The 15,601-nt window shown below is 42.5% G+C and overlaps 1 protein-coding gene across 4 annotated transcripts in view; it reads left to right on the forward strand.

Annotated features, from left to right (window-relative positions):
• The window catches only part of trak2 (trafficking protein, kinesin binding 2), a 73,643-nt gene that overhangs the window by 36,736 nt on the left and 21,306 nt on the right, over positions 1-15,601 (forward strand). For 2 of the 4 annotated variants that reach the window (XM_041200934.1, XM_041200935.1), the window contains 5 exons: positions 7,215-7,291; positions 8,565-8,681; positions 9,548-9,757; positions 13,250-13,328; positions 15,327-15,457. In XM_041200934.1, coding sequence (XP_041056868.1) covers positions 7,215-7,291; positions 8,565-8,681; positions 9,548-9,757; positions 13,250-13,328; positions 15,327-15,457 — 614 coding nt within the window. Of the gene's footprint in view, positions 1-3,978; positions 4,027-6,256; positions 6,350-7,214; positions 7,292-8,564; positions 8,682-9,547; positions 9,758-13,249; positions 13,329-15,326; positions 15,458-15,601 lie in introns of those variants that run through there. The other 2 variants (XM_041200933.1, XM_041200936.1) reach the window with 2 other exon arrangements.

Genomic DNA, 15,601 nt, shown 5'->3' on the forward strand with positions numbered 1-15,601 from the left:
AAGGCTTTACTAGCAATTGGATTTTTGAGGCAGCAGCAACCATAGGAATGGAGAGGAAACCTGGGACAGCTAGCCACTCTCCACCACTGGGCCTTGCTCTTGCCTGTGGGACCTAAGGGGCTGCAGTGAGGTGAACTCTCTAAAGGGTGGGAGGAACAGGACAGGATGGAAGCTGAGGAAGTCAACAGCAGGAATTAGTCACTACCACTTGGAGGCTGTGCACCGAGGGGATCCAGGACCTCCGGAGGGCATGACAGGTGAGTGGCATCTCACTTTCAGGTGCTGAGCCTACACTGACTGGCACAGCATTCTCCACAACACTCTGTGGGTCAACACACCTTACAGCGGCACCCCTTCCTCTCTCTGCTGGCACCTTGTAACCCCATTCCCATTTGAACAATCAACATTCTGTCTCATCCTCAGCCTATTGCCCTCTCGTGCACATGCCTCAAGTCATCCTCCAGTGACAGGCACCTTGGCAGCCACTGGCAATGCATTTCCACCTGCTCCACTGGGAAAGGAGGTTTTGTTCGAGAAGATCGTTGCTACTGACATCGGCAGCCATGATCTCTTCGGAGGTCTTGGTGTTTAGCACGTCTAGAGAGCTGATCCTCTGCCCCCTAGAACCTGTATTGAGGATCTCAGCTGGATGTTGGTGTCCATCCCCCAAGAGGGGCATGTGGCTGAGAAGGCAACGTGCTGGTGCTGTTCTTGCTGCTGTTGATGGTGGCATAGTCTCTGCTCTTCACCCTTTGGCAGGGGTGAAAGCTGGAACTGCATAAGCTGCTCCCATGCCATTGTGAAGCCTGAACCAAGGGAAGTGCAGCTGAGGGCAAGTGAAGTCCCTTCGAAGACATTGGCAATCACCAGACAAGCAGTGCAAGTGCACTCTGAGAGAAGCAGTCTCTCAATGGCCATGGCTGGAACTGTTCAGTGTAACTGATCAAAGCTTTCCTACCTGGTCAGTCTCACTGAAGAAGCTCTTTTTGGTATGCACTCACCTCAGTAACCCTAGCGAGGTGCAGACAGTGTGGAACTTGAGCTGTGAGAAAGAAGGGATTTTTGAAGGCTCATTTGCATTTTTAACCAGCTCAATTGCTTTTCTGTCAGACCCACAATGATTCCCCACTGGATTTGCATCTTGCCCCAGGGAAATCAGAGCGGGCAAGATCACTTTGGGATCCCGACCCAACGTTATTTTCTGGGACTCTCCCACCCTGCACCTTCTGGAACCAGCCTTCACTGGGCTGGGGACATTCTGCTTGACGATTTGGGTGTTGCACATTCAGGATACTATCTGTAGCTCTGCCCTATCATTGTGCTGCCATAACAATAAAATTGTCTTGGTCCTTGAAAATTGTACTTTAAGATTTCTCAACAGTGGTTAAGCACATTATTTAATCTGTTGTGTTAATAATTCTTTAAACGGAACCATGTAACTAATTTTTGATCTTCCTCTCAGGTGTGGCACTTTTTTTTAAAAAAAAGTTTTCGTAGTTGGGGATAGGGCAGAGAGAAAGCAACATGGGATCTCCTGTCTAACAATTGTAACAACTGCTGCAATTGTGCTCACATCCAATGCAGAGGGATATATATTTTTAAGGTTTTAAAGTTGAACAGTAACCAGTTAGTCAATTTTTAACTCCCAATTCAATCTCTTAGATTATGTGCTGCTTCTTGTCCCCCCGCATCTGGAAGCATACTATAAATACACTTGTGTTATATGTAAAATACACAACAGTTCAAATGGCTTCAAGTCGTGTTATGATTTTAAGATGCTTCTTGTCCTTTAGTGTTACAATATTTAGCAGCACAGTGCCTATTACTGATGGGTCTGTGAAAAATTGAGACACATGGGACAAAGTTAGCTAGCGATGGTCTGTAAAAGGTTTGTGACATAAGGGATTTTGTTATCATGGAATGCCAGCAAGATCAAATTGATGTAGATGATAATTGCAATGAAGAATATCTGGAAATGTTGGTAAAGGAAGGTAAGGCTAAACACTTAGCTCTGTCCTAGATGTAGCTAACTAATACAATTTCTATGCCTGTATGCCTTTTCCAATTGTGGCTAAGTAACTAGCAGCCAAGGGGATGAGTGGTTAACATTTTGATACTTTACCTGGGCAGCATGCTAGATTCAGAACGATCTTCCATCTTAACTGAATGTACAATTTATGAGAAAGTTGTTGCAACTCTCCAGCTTTAAATCCTTCAGCTTCTGCACTGTACTCTGATGTTCCAAGTGACCTTGCTTGGCGGCTTTCAGCCTGTCTAGCCCAGCAGGGTAATATTGTGTTTGGTTGGATCTTGTTTTGAAACTTAGCTTCATGGTGCATTGCTTTGAAGGTTACTGTTAATCAGCTAAAGAATTTATTGCCGTACAACAAGTTTTAGAACCAGATTTTGGGAATGTATTCTCCTGATCAGAGCCATTCTTGTTCAATAAGATTGCTCTTCCATCCCCTCCCAGACCCCCAAGAACAACTAGAAGCTGCATTTTCTTGTGCGATGAGCATGGTAAAACATTCCAAGGCCCCTTCGGCAGCACCTTCCAAACCTGTGACCTCTACCATCTAGAAGAATGCTTGCAAGTTCCCCTCCAAGTCATACACCAACCCGACTTGGAACTATATTGCTGTTCCTCCAGTGCCACTGTCAAACCCCAGGAACGTGCAGCGGGTGGGGAAACGCTCTGCGCCGGTGACTGCTCAACGCAGCTCAGTCTCCTTGACCGATGCAGACTCCTGGCATCATCTGACCCTGAAGGAAGCTGCATGTGACTGAAGTTCCTGCTTTTATTTCAAGTATTAACTTTAAAATCTTGGTCAAAGATGTAGGTTGAAAGGAGTATCTTAAAAGAGGTAAGTGAGGCAGGGAGTTGGGAAAGGTGTAGGGAGGGTATTCCAGAGCTTGAGGCCTAGGCAGCTAAAAGCGCCAATGGTGGAGCAATTAAAATTGTGGATGCTCAAGAAACCAGAATTAGAGTACCACAGATATCTCTGAGAGTTGAGAGGTTGGAGGAGATTAGAGTTAGAGAGGGTTGGGGATATGGAGAGATTTGTAAGCAAGGATGAGAATTTTGAAATCAATATGTTGCTTGATCAGTGGGCACTGTAGGTTGACAAGCGCAGGGGGAAATGGGACTTGGTGCGAGTTAAGACATGGGCAGCAGATAATTAGCATTTCCTGGCATTAAAGATGGGGAAAGTACTGAATGTAAGTGACCATATCATTTCAATGATTGTGTTGTGTACAAAATAACCTGGTCTTGTTTGTGCATCTAATAGATACTTTTACATTGCCCTGGGACTTGATGAATTAAAAATTAATGATGTGAAGACCAAAGCCCATAAAAACCATTTATTAATGTGTATAAAGTAGATCAGAGAAAGTTGACAATGTCCTGTAAATCATCTAAAGTTTAGAAGCTGAATAATAAACTCCAGACCACATTGGCACTCAACCTGAAGCAAACAACCCCAACAGCACATGTTAAGATACCTTTCTGGTCATGATGCAATGTATGAATTCTCCCTGATGTCCTGGCAAATATTTCTTCCATAATCAAAATCACTAACACATTGGACAGAACTAATAGTGTACTAGATAGACTCCTACAAATTTTTGGACTTTGCTGTGCACAGAATGACTGTCCAGACATTTCACAAAACCTGATAGTTTTTCAGTAAGCATCTTCAATTGATGTTCTGGTCATTCCAAGTAACTGAGACTCCCCAAATGTATTCATCTTGACGTAATTGACATACATACATTTAAAGTGAAGTTGTGTAGTCTTTTATTAAATTACCAACATGGTTGGGAATAATTAGAATTGCAGTGTACCCATAAAAGTGCAGTGCTATGCCCTAATAATGCATTGGTATATATGTCTTATTTTTTGGTTAATCTGTGTTTGGTATAGTTTTGAGGTGTTTCGAATTATCCAGTGACTTTAAAAATTGTATTTTAATTTAGGATCATCAAGCATTTTTCAACATGCAATCAATGTAGGCATTGATACAGGTACATAGTACACCTAATGTTTGTTTAGTGTTTAAGCTTTCTGTTCAGAGTCCTACAGGTTTGGCAAGAACAAGTGTGTGAATAAATGTGATAGAGTGGAATTTGTTTACCAGGCAAGGTCAGAGACCATGTAAAGTACCTTGTTTCATAATGCCATAATTTTCAAGTACTAGATAAACCATTTTATCAGGCAATTGCCACTCTGGCCCTTTCAGTTTTGGATCCCAGATGGTTCAATAGACAGTGTCTTCGTTCTTCCTCCTGATCTCCTCTTTCCCCCTCGCTTGGTTCAACCATAATGTTTGAGATTGTACATATTATGCACCAAGTCATGCTGATCCATCAGTTCTAACCTAATTCTTCCAATTTCAAATTCCCATCCTTGTGTTTAAATCCCTTCTTGATCCCATCCTTCCCTATTTCTGTAATCCCCTGCACAACTTCAGCCCCATCTGAATTCTCTGTTACCTCTGATTCTGACCTTGTGCATCCGCACCATTGGAATCCATGCCTTCCTTGAGCCATGCACAGCTCCATCTCTCCCCTTCTGTCCTCTCCTTAAAACCCACTGCTTTATTCTGCTCATCCCATCTGATATGTACCCCTTTGGCTTGGTGTACAAGTTTCAGTTGCTCTGAGTCAATATTGCACTATATTTCTGTGTTGAAGGTGGTATGAAAATGCGAGTTATTGTTGGTCTCTTTCTAAAGAAGCAATTGAGATTATTACTGATTGGTTTAAATTTGGAGACTGAATTGCTTCAGAAAGCCTAAGGCCCAGCATTTACTATGGCCCATCTAATCCCGTTTGAGTCCTGAGCCCTATTTTCTATGTTTAGAAAATCAAGGCTTGCATCAGAAAATTCAAAACCTATTCCTTGTAAATTCAAGCGGACAAAATGTTCAGGATCACCTCTTCTTTTTATTCAGCTGGTAATGACCCAAGCAAACAAACAGAGAATTGCATGTATAAAGCGATTTTCATGATCTCAGGATGTCTGATAGTGCTTTACAAAATGCTGCGGCCAATTTTGCATGCAGCAAGATCCCAAAAATGTGATAAATGAGTATAGATAAAATAGTTTTTTTTTGTGATATTATCTGCTGAGTGGTGGCTAAGACACTGGGGAGAGCACCCCTGTTCCTCTTTGAAAAATGGTATCATGGAATCTTTTAGGTCCGCCTGATGTTTCATTCAAAATGCAGCTTGCCTAACAGTGCAGTACTCTCTCAGTAGTGCAGTGGAACTGTGAGCCTAGATTTTGTGCTTAAGCTGTGGAGTGGGCTTTGAACCTGCAATCTTCTGACTCGCAGGGGAAAGTGCTACTGGTTGAGCTGTGGCTGACCATTACCATATTTAACATCCTCCAAGCAAAGCTACTGAGAAATCTATAAATGTCTGTTTACCTGCTATGGGCTGCATGCTTTCATCCCTTGAGGATGCATCCACTTGTCAACTCAGAGCAAGCATGCAAACTAGCAAAGCCATGAATTAATGAACCCCCTCCGCTGTGCGCTCACAATCCCACCTCCTCTTGCAACATTTTAAACAGAGACACTGCCTGAATTCAGCCAGCTAAAACCTTGCACCCTACACTGGTATTGGCAAGTTTAGTGTTATTGACCAGCTAGGAGTAATGTAAAGGATAGTCAAAAGCAGATCGGGCCCAATTAAGGATCAAAAAGGGGATCGCCAGCCCTACTTTAAATGCGCACAATAGTAGTCTATTTCAAGGGCTCGCTGAAATGAAGCTGATCAAAAAACAATGCTCTGGAACCTGGCCAGTCAACAACAATCAGCACAAAGGGCAATGCTGTAGACATGAAAGTCGAATGGTGTGGTTTGAAATGTGCACGTCATTTGACACTGAGTTAGGGCATTGGCCCAGCATAGCTGGTAGCAGTCTCACCTCGGAATCAGAATGCTGTGGGTTGAAGCCCCACTCCAGACACTAGAGTACCTTGTCCAGGATGACACTCAGTCCAGTACTGAAGGGGTGCTGTGTGATCGGAGGTGCCGTTTTTCAGATGAAGTATTAAGCTGAGGCAACCACTCTCAGGTGGATGTGAAAGAATCCATGGCATTATTTTGAAGAACAGGGGAATTCTCCCTGGTGTCTTGGCCAATATTCTGCCTCTCAAAGTAGATTGTAACTGTGTGTTTGAAACAGGGCTGTTAAATTTCTGTTGGATTGATGCCAGCATTGCTGAATGGCGAATCAAACCAAAAGCAGCTTACAAGCAACATCAGTGGGATTATCTCTGCACTCATTTTCAGCATTTGGAAGCTAAGCACTGTTGAAAGTCAAAAGTACAAAGTTGAGGTGATTTTACTTAATTGCAGCACATTTTAATTTTAAACCTCTACCTCACTCTGCCTTTCTGTCCTCTTCTGGTTCTTCCCGACTCCATTCACAAGCTTCTTGTTCACTTCAGAATAATTTTCATGCTGAGGCTGCTTTTTTCATGAGTGAATTACTGTTGACCTTATCGTTAAGCTGTAGGATACCTGTTCCGTGTATACTTTATTACTTTTATTTTTACCTCAAACAGCAGCATCCAGTGCACCAGGTCAATCTCTACTTGTATTTCTTATTTGCCTTGTGGGCGGGGCAGTGAAGGCCTTTGAGATGAACATTTTGAAATAAACTTGTTTCCACTTTGTAGTGGTGCTGCTGATTCCCATCACACCCGTCCTGTACAGTTCAAGCACTACCCAGTCCAACACACATCAGGGCTCAGCTAGAGGCTAGAAATGTCTACGTAATCACTCCCCCAGTGTGTAAATGTAGTAGTGGTGCAGAAATGCAGGTTAGGAAAAGAGAACTCAAGGCCATAGTAACATTTTCTTAGTGTGACAAGTTCCTAATGGTTGTGTAAACACAGCAGGAGGGTCGCAAGGGCAATTAGAGAGAATAAATAGGACGTAAATATTTCCACTGGCAGGAGGGTCGATTAGCAAAGGATGACACAGATTTAAGAACTTGGTTGGTTATTACTTTCAGCTGACACATGTTTTTGATTCTAATATAACATATAATATAATATAACAGCTCTGTCTGCTAATTGGAAGCTGTCGCAAATGAAATAGAATTGTGTTATGTTGATTCTTTTATTTCTTGTATGTTTTCACCCAGGCAAATTTTTTAAAAAAAGTCTTTCTTTCTGCTTTCCCACTCTCTCCCCCAGTTCTCAGTTCCGACAGGGTGGATCAGATGACCAGGACGTACAATGACACCGATATGGTCACGCACCTGCTGGCTGAGGTGAGCTTCGATTAAGCTGCATTTGCTTTACTTTGTGTCTGCCATCAAAACCAGTTTCGTTTAGAAATCAGAAAGGATTAGCAACATCTGGCAGACCAGTAGGTTCTGCAGTTTTGATGTTGTGTTGGTACGCAGCTGTGAAACTGAAATGGGGACTGATGCACATTTAACACTTCACGTTTTCTGCAGTCAGTAGTTGAAATGTTCACAGTAACACTCCAAATCACTCAGCAAAGAGGTGATTCAGCCCATAGTGGCTATGCTGGCTCTTTCAAAGAGCATACCAAATAGTCCCACTCCTCTGCTCTTTCTCCATCACCCTGCAAATTTTTCACCTTCAAGTATTTGTCTAATTCCCTTTTTAACAGTTAGTATTAAATCTGCTTCCACTGCCTTTCAGGCAGCACTTTCCTGGCTATCATAATTTGCTGAGTAAAAAATAATTTTCCTGTTCTCTCCTTTGGTTTTTTTGCCAGTTATGTTAAAACTGTGTCCTCTGGTTATTGACCCTCCTGCCAGGAGAAACAGTGCCTCCCTATTTTTTTAAAAAACTTCTTTTTACAGATGTGCTCTTAATTTATTCCCTGAACGTGGAGTTCTTCCAAGTCGACAAGGTGCCTGTGCCTCTCAAAACGTTGTGTTCTCAGTTATGGGTAGTTGACCTCTTGGGCTAGTGGTCTCCCTTGGTCTCCTTGGGCTAGTGCATGATAAACTTGAAAATATGTTGTATAAAAAGCCCACAAAGATGAGCAATCCAACTCAATGTTCCCCCTGATTTCCTTTTGCCTTGCTCTGTGTGGTCCCTTTTAGCTTGCTGTACGGTCGTGTATGCGCACATCTTCAAGGGACCATTTCTTATGTGGGGCCTGTTTGTCCCCTGTATTGGACTGCTGTGTAGCTGCACACTAGTGCAGTTTAAGGGGAACGTTGCTCTGATTTGCATATTTCCATCCTGGATTGTCGAAACAAATATTACCTGATTTTTTTTTGTGAATTTCATCAGTTTTGATGCCGCTGTAAACGGCATGGTCAGTTGCTGTTCCTTACCCACAGTGAGGGTTAAGGGAACAAAAATGGTTTGCACAGAATTATCTGACCTGGAACTGATATATCCGTTTGCGCAGATGGTAGATTTGTGGAGTTGAAGAAATGAATTGCACGTGCAACTTTAAGATCACAATGCTTCAAGATATAAACTCATTATACCTAAAAGTATTGATTACTGTGGCGACAGAACTTGGGTTACTTATGTTTTTTTTTACCTGTTTGACAGAGAGATCACGATTTGGAGTTGGCTGCCCGGATAGGACAGTCGTTATTGCAACGGAACCGGGTACTGACTGAGAGGAATGAGCTCTTAGAAGAACAGCTGGCTCAGGCTTACGATCAAGTGAGCAGTCACTTCCAAAGTAAAAAGATGCTGAACTATCAAATCAAACCGAACCAATTCATCTCTGTTAGGAAGGAAATGTGTTGTCCTTTTCCAGTCTAGCCTTTAAGTGTCTCCAAACGCATGCCAATGTCCTGCGAAGTGGTATAGAAAGCCCCTCAGTCAAAACATGTAATAAATGTCAGTCATCCCAAGAATGAATAGATAAGAATAAGAATCTTCTGTCACAAACCAACCCGAATCAAATGGATGCGTAGAGTTTATAACCTGGTGTTAATCTAAACCTGTACCTTTGAAATCCATGCCCTATTGGAATGGCAGAAAGTGGTGGTAGCTCCTATATAGGTTGATCTGGATATCTGCTCAAAGGTCTTTGCGATGGATGCTACATTATTAAATGTACAACCTGTGGGGAATTCGCAACTCCCAGCTGATGGATACTCCAATGCACTGCCCCCTTGCCTAACCATCTTGTTCCGCTAGTAATACTGGAAGATTTTGCTGCATGGAGGACATAGTTAAATTCACAGCATGTAGCAGTTCACGGAGCAAAAAGTCATTCACATCCACCAATCAGTGGTTTGATTCATGTAAAGCATAGTCTGATTACATGTGCTGTTTGCATCGTTTTTTTTTTAAAGCTGTTAAAGCAACCTAGCAGCCAGTTTTCGCTTAGCAAGGTCCCACAGTGGTACTGGGATAATGACCGGGTAATCTGTTTGTGATACAGGTTGAGGATAACTATAAATCAGAATAGTGGGAAGGACTCTCTCTGCTCTTTTTGCTTTGCCCCTGCACATTGCTTTTTGGGTTCACTTGTATTCTCTTCCAATTGCCCATTATTCAAACCATGTTCTTTCCATTAGGTTAACCAACTACAGCATGAGCTGTCCAAAAAGGATGACCTCCTGCGAGTGGTAGCCAATGCTTCAGAGGAGAGCGAATCTGACTCCAGCTGCTCCACACCACTCCGTCATAATGAGTCCTTTCATCTGTCACACAGCTTGATGCAGTTGGATGCTTTGCAGATTAAATTGCGAGAACTGGAGGATGAAAACCTCTCCCTCCGTTCTGAGGTAGGTCATGGTGGCAGGACCCCGCTTAGAATAATGAATATATAGGTGCACCACGTACATGAAACAGGTCACTGGCTTAGTTGTACGTGTTGATGTCTTGCTTGTGTAGGACTTTTGACATACTATTGATCACATTAGAAGGATTTGCTGGTAGGGTTGGGAGGAAGCTCGTGTGACATAGACCAGTTAGCCTGAATAGTCTCTTCCTATGCTTTACATTCAATGTAATTCTGTTCTGCAGTCATACAGGTGACCTTGGGCAATTTTTTCTTTTTAAATCACAAGCTACCAATAAAGTTCAGATTTTGCTACTGGAGTAGGATCATAGAATGGGTGTAGTAATGAGAAGGCCATTTTCTGATGGCTTTAGATGAAGGAGATGGATGGCTTCCTTCTCTCTTTCTTGCGTTGTTGATGAGTTTAATAACCATTTTCAATCTGATCATCAGAGAAGGGCCATGGGGAAATGCAAGTACTTGTCCACAGCAGTGTTCTATTGGAAGTGACAGGGATAGACTAGACGCCTTACATTTCTATTGCCACATTGTAGAGTATCTTAAAAGCTGCAGTGGTGTACATGAGGTAGATGCTGCATTCAAATCCCAGAGACGTGGACAGCTGAGGAGGAATCAGCTGGTGTGAGTGAAATTACCAAATGTACCCTGGCTTTGGCGGAAGGCTTTCTGTTGACGCACAAGGTTCAGACTTCTACTTTCATGTTGCATTTCTAGTCACGCCTCTTGTGCAAGATTGTGTTTTGCCAACAAGGTGGAGTTGCAGCATCAGATGAGCCCCACCTTAGCTGCAATGTTTTTTTCTCCTGGGTAGAGTGATGGAAAACACGATAATCCAACAATTCCAAGCAGGTTTCACTGGTCATTTGCTTAGAAAATTTTATGGAGAAAGATTTGCATTTCTATAGCACCTTTCATGACCTAAGGAAATTCCAAAGCGCTTCAAAGCCAATGGAGTACTTCTTGAAATATAGTCATAGACTAGGCCTATGTTCCCTACAGTTTAGAAAAATGAGAAGTGAACTCAAAATGGTAGATGCTGAGAGGCTGTTTCCCCTGCCTAAGGAGCATAGAACTTGGGGGTCATAGTCTCAGAGTAAGGAGTCACCTTTTAGGACAAATGGGAGAAATTTCTTCACTCAAAAGGTGGTGAATCTTTGGAAATTCCTGCCCCACAGGGCTGTAGATGCTGAGTTGTTGAGTGTATTCAAGACAGAGGTGGATATTTTTTGGATACTAGGGGAATTGAGGAATGGGGATAATGCAAGGAGGAGGAGCTGAGATAGAAGATAAGTTATAATTGTATTGAACTGTAGAACTGGCGCAAAGGGCTGAATGACCTATTCCTGCTCTAATTTATTCTGACGAGGGGCTTGGCTTCCGCTCAGCACCTCTTTGTCATTACAACACAAACTGGGAACTCAAAGCAGATTTTGGGACTTGACCTTGTGTCCTACCTGTTCAGTCCCAGCTGCACCGTCAGGTAAAAGTAACCAGTTCACTTTTTTTTGCACAAGGTACAGTTTTGTTTTTTTTCACAGTGTGATTGGTGCAACCACACCCCATAATGTTTGGATAAATGTACAACATCCCCATTGCAAAGTTGGAATAGGAAGGTAAGACTGGTTGAATCCCACTAACAATTGGGCAGTGCCAACTGGTTTAGTGCCTCAGTGAAAATACCCATGACTCATTCAATTCTTGGATTCCTGCCTGTGAACTAAATAACATATACTATTAGAGGATAAACAGTTTTACGGGTGTGTCATAAGGCTATGGTTATGAGGTTTGGAGAGCTTTAACATTAAGTGAATCTGAAGTGGTTGCACAACCAATTGTAAACCAATAAATCTTGGTAGCCTTGAAAATGCAACAACAATTTTACTTGCTAGTGATTTTGGTTTCTCTCTTCCTATTCCACTTCTAGTATTGGAGTTCTGCTGAAGGGCCATTAATCTGCAATGTTGACTCTGCTTCCCTCTCCGCACATGCCTGCTGAGTATTTCCAGTCCCATCTGTGTTTATTTTCAGATTTCAACATCCGCAGTATTTTATTTCTGTCTTCTATTATTGAGGTTATGGTTTCATTCAATGTTGTGATGTAATGTTATCTAAATAGTGAAGTCAAATTATTGCTTATTCCATGCCATGATGAATTAGTTAGATTAAAAGCCTGGGTGGCAGATAGCGTGACCTTTCATAACAGTGTAGGCACTAGGTAGCGTGACCTAGGTTAGCAGCCTGGGCGCCAGATAGCCTGATTTAGATTAGCAGCATGGGTGCTAGGTCATGTGACCTCATGATTCACAAGACTTTATTTGTGAAACTAGGACAAATTTTCCATCTGGTCACATCAATCATTTCTCATGATATTCATCTCACTGCTCTTTTTGAGATTTTATTTGGTGCCAGTCTGTGGGACCCTTGATGTAATTTTTAACAGTCCTGATAGCGACTAAAGTTCTGGTCAAAGTTAATGACTGTTCCATATTGCATCAATAATTTTGAACTTGTTTTCCTGGAACTAAAATTTAAAGCACATCATAAACCCATTGTTTGATTAGCTATGCTGCTAATAAACATTTAGGCTTATCTCTTTAACTTATTAGATGACTGTACCAAATGCAAAGCTTGTCACTTGTAATTAATAGTACACCTCTTAAATGGTAGGGTTGAGGATCAGACTGGGATGAAAGGCCACACAGATTAATGTATTGACCTGGGTTTAAATTCCGAGATAAAAACAAAAAACTGCGGATGCTGGAAAGCCAAAACAAAAACAGAATTACCTGGAAAAACTCAGCAGGTTTAAATTCCGTCTAATTCGATGCAGTAAAAATCCCCTCTTTCATAATGTGTCTGCTGTGAAATGTACATAAAGTCCTGCCTGCTTTTCAAGCAGGTGTGAGTCCAAGGGGAAAAACTGCTACAAATTGGGTGTCCCGATGTCAGCCAATGAAGTACTGGTGCCCAGGCTGCTAATCTAGGCCGCACTATCTGGTGCCCCCGCTGCCAATCTAGGTTGCGCAACCTGGTGCCCAGGCTGCTAATCTAGGTGGCGCTACCTACCGCCCAGGCTGCTAATCTGGTTAGGGAGAGAAATGGGAAAATCCACACCAGCAGGCTTTTGCAAGGTAGACGGTGTAAAGGCGCATCATTGGGATAAAGTAGGAGCTTTACCTGCGGCTGTGTGCCTGGTGTTAGCCCTGTTCTCAGTTTCATACAAGTAAATATAATTTCTGCTTATAGCGTGACATTTGTATTTGTTCCATTCTGTGGTGGTTTTTCAACATCCAGATTGCAAGTTACCAGCCACTGAATTGTAGTCCTGCATGTGCCACCTCTCACTTAAATACAGTGTGAGCTGGCAAAGCACCTGATGCTGAGAAGGAATGAATGCAGTGTGGTGACGTGTAGAAAGAATCTGTAAATGACCTTACTTAGTCTGATTGCCTCTCTATGTTCCTTCATTGCAAAGGCTTGTCACCTGAAGACAGAAACTATCAACTATGAAGAGAAGGAACAGCAGTTGGTCCAAGACTGTGTGAAGGAGTTAAGTAAGTATAGATAAAGGAGAAGAAATACTTGCATTTCTATAATGTCTTTCGCAACCTCAGTACACCCAATGTCAGTCAATGATGTACTTTAGCAGTAAGATAAAAGCAAAAAACTGTGGATGCTGGAAATCCAAAACAAAAATAAAAATAAAAATACCTGGAAAAACTCAGCAGGTCTGGCAGCATCTGCAGAGAGGAACACAGTTAACGTTTCGAGTCCGTATGACTCTTCAACAGAATTAAGTAAAAATAGAAGAGAGGTGAAATATAAGCTGGTTTAAGAGGGGGTGGGACTGGCCCTCTATCCAGCTCTACATGTGTTCCCCCACCCCCCCCCACCCCCCACTTAAACCAGTTTATATTTCACGTCTCTTCTATTTTTACTTAGTTCTGTTAAAGAGTCATATGGACTCAAAACATTAACTGTGTTCCTCTCCGCAGATGGTGCCAGACCTGCTGAGTTTTTCCAGGTATTTTTATTTTTGTTAAGTACTTTAGCAGGATAGTCACTGTTATACTCCCTGCTGTTCTTTGAAATAATACTATGAGATCTTTTGGGCCCACCTGAGGAAGCAGATGAGGCTTTGGTTTAACATCTCATTTGACAGTGCCTCTAACAGGGCAGCGCACACTCAGTACTGCACTGGAGTGCCAGCCAGGATTTTGTGCTCACGTCCTCCCAAACCCACTAATACTCCCACCTAGAAGGACAAGGGCAGCCGGCGCATGGGATACCATCACATCCAAGTTCACTTTCAAGTCAAACGTATCCCAACTTGGACATGTATCACCCGCTCCTTCATCACTGGTTGAAAATTGAGGAGCTCCTCTACCTAGCATTGAGGAGCACCTTTACCACATGGACTAAAGCTCAACAAGAAAGCCCCATAACCTTCTTGATGGGAACCTGGGTTGGTCAATGAGTGCTGGCGTTGCTAGTGACACCCCTATCCTAAGGATGAACAGTAAAATAAAAAGCTTGCCAATATTTATCAAATGGCTTAAGTTTTAGGGGACTGTTGCTCTTGAACCATGTTTCAGCAAGAGTCTTCAAAAGTGGAGGTCGCAAGAAAATACAAACACCAGTCCCACAAAAGGCAGATTTCATTTGTGTCAAAGTGAGAGATATGATTTTGCACTTGCATTAAGTTTGAAAATAGGAGCTATTTGTGCCAAATGACGTTTTGGAGCAAGCATTTCAAGCCTGTTTCTGCTAAGCCCCAGTGCTGCAATCCAGTGCAATGCAATGGAGTTTATCCAATTACTTGTGCTGTGCGTTCCCTGCTATTTTATGCACTGAGAATATGGTAATTCATGAAGGCAAGGTGGCAAGTTCAGTTGTGAATCCTGTGTACCCAAAGTGAAATATATTCCAAATTCAGAACATGGTACTAGTGGAGCATGTGTGACCACAGTGTGGCATTATAAATAAGGTTTTGTTCTGAGCTGCATTGGCTCTGTGTCGGAGATGATATCAATTAACACTGATCCACTTGGACCATAGTGCCAGAGGTGCGAAGGTTGTGCCATTCGTTTTCCCCAGTCATGAAAACTTGAAATTGTATGATATTAATTTTTCTTATTCAGTTTTTTGATGTGGCGTTGCTAACAAGGCCATCATTTATTGCTCATCCCTAATTGCCCCTTGAAGGTGGTGATGGGCTGCCTTGAACTACAGCTGTCTGCATGGTGAAGGCACTCTGACAGTGCTGTTAGGTTGCGAGCTTCATTAATTTGACCCAACAACAGTGATATATGTCCAAGTCAGGATTATGTGAGATTTGGAGGAGGCGATGTTCCTATGCACCTGCTACACTTGTCCTTCTAGGTGGTAGGAGTTATAGATTTGGGAAGTGCTGTCGGAAGAAGCCACTATGATAATATGTGCCGTATGCCCGCAGAATTCCTGTTGATTCAGATGACCTACCATGTCCATGCATTCACTATTTCTTTCTCCTCTTAACTCACCTGACCCTCCCATTTCTCTCTTCTTTGAAGAAGAAACAAATATACAGATTTCCAACCTGGCAGATGAACTCTCCAGAAAGAACGAAGACATTGTACGTCACCAGGAGGAGATTACTAACTTGCTCAGTCAAATTGTGGAGCTTCAGCTTAAAGTCAAAGAGGTAAGTGTAGAAAGGGGGGTGATCTGTGGCACAGAATTCCTGTCAAAATATATAACCAAGGCTGACATGGAAGCCTCACCTGTCAGCTCCTTAGGTTTTACTTTTCTTCCAAACCTGTCATGGGCTTTGGTATTTCTTTTCCTA

Source organism: Carcharodon carcharias, chromosome 12 (genome assembly GCF_017639515.1).
Source record: "Carcharodon carcharias isolate sCarCar2 chromosome 12, sCarCar2.pri, whole genome shotgun sequence".
Classification (NCBI taxonomy): domain Eukaryota; kingdom Metazoa; phylum Chordata; class Chondrichthyes; order Lamniformes; family Lamnidae; genus Carcharodon; species Carcharodon carcharias.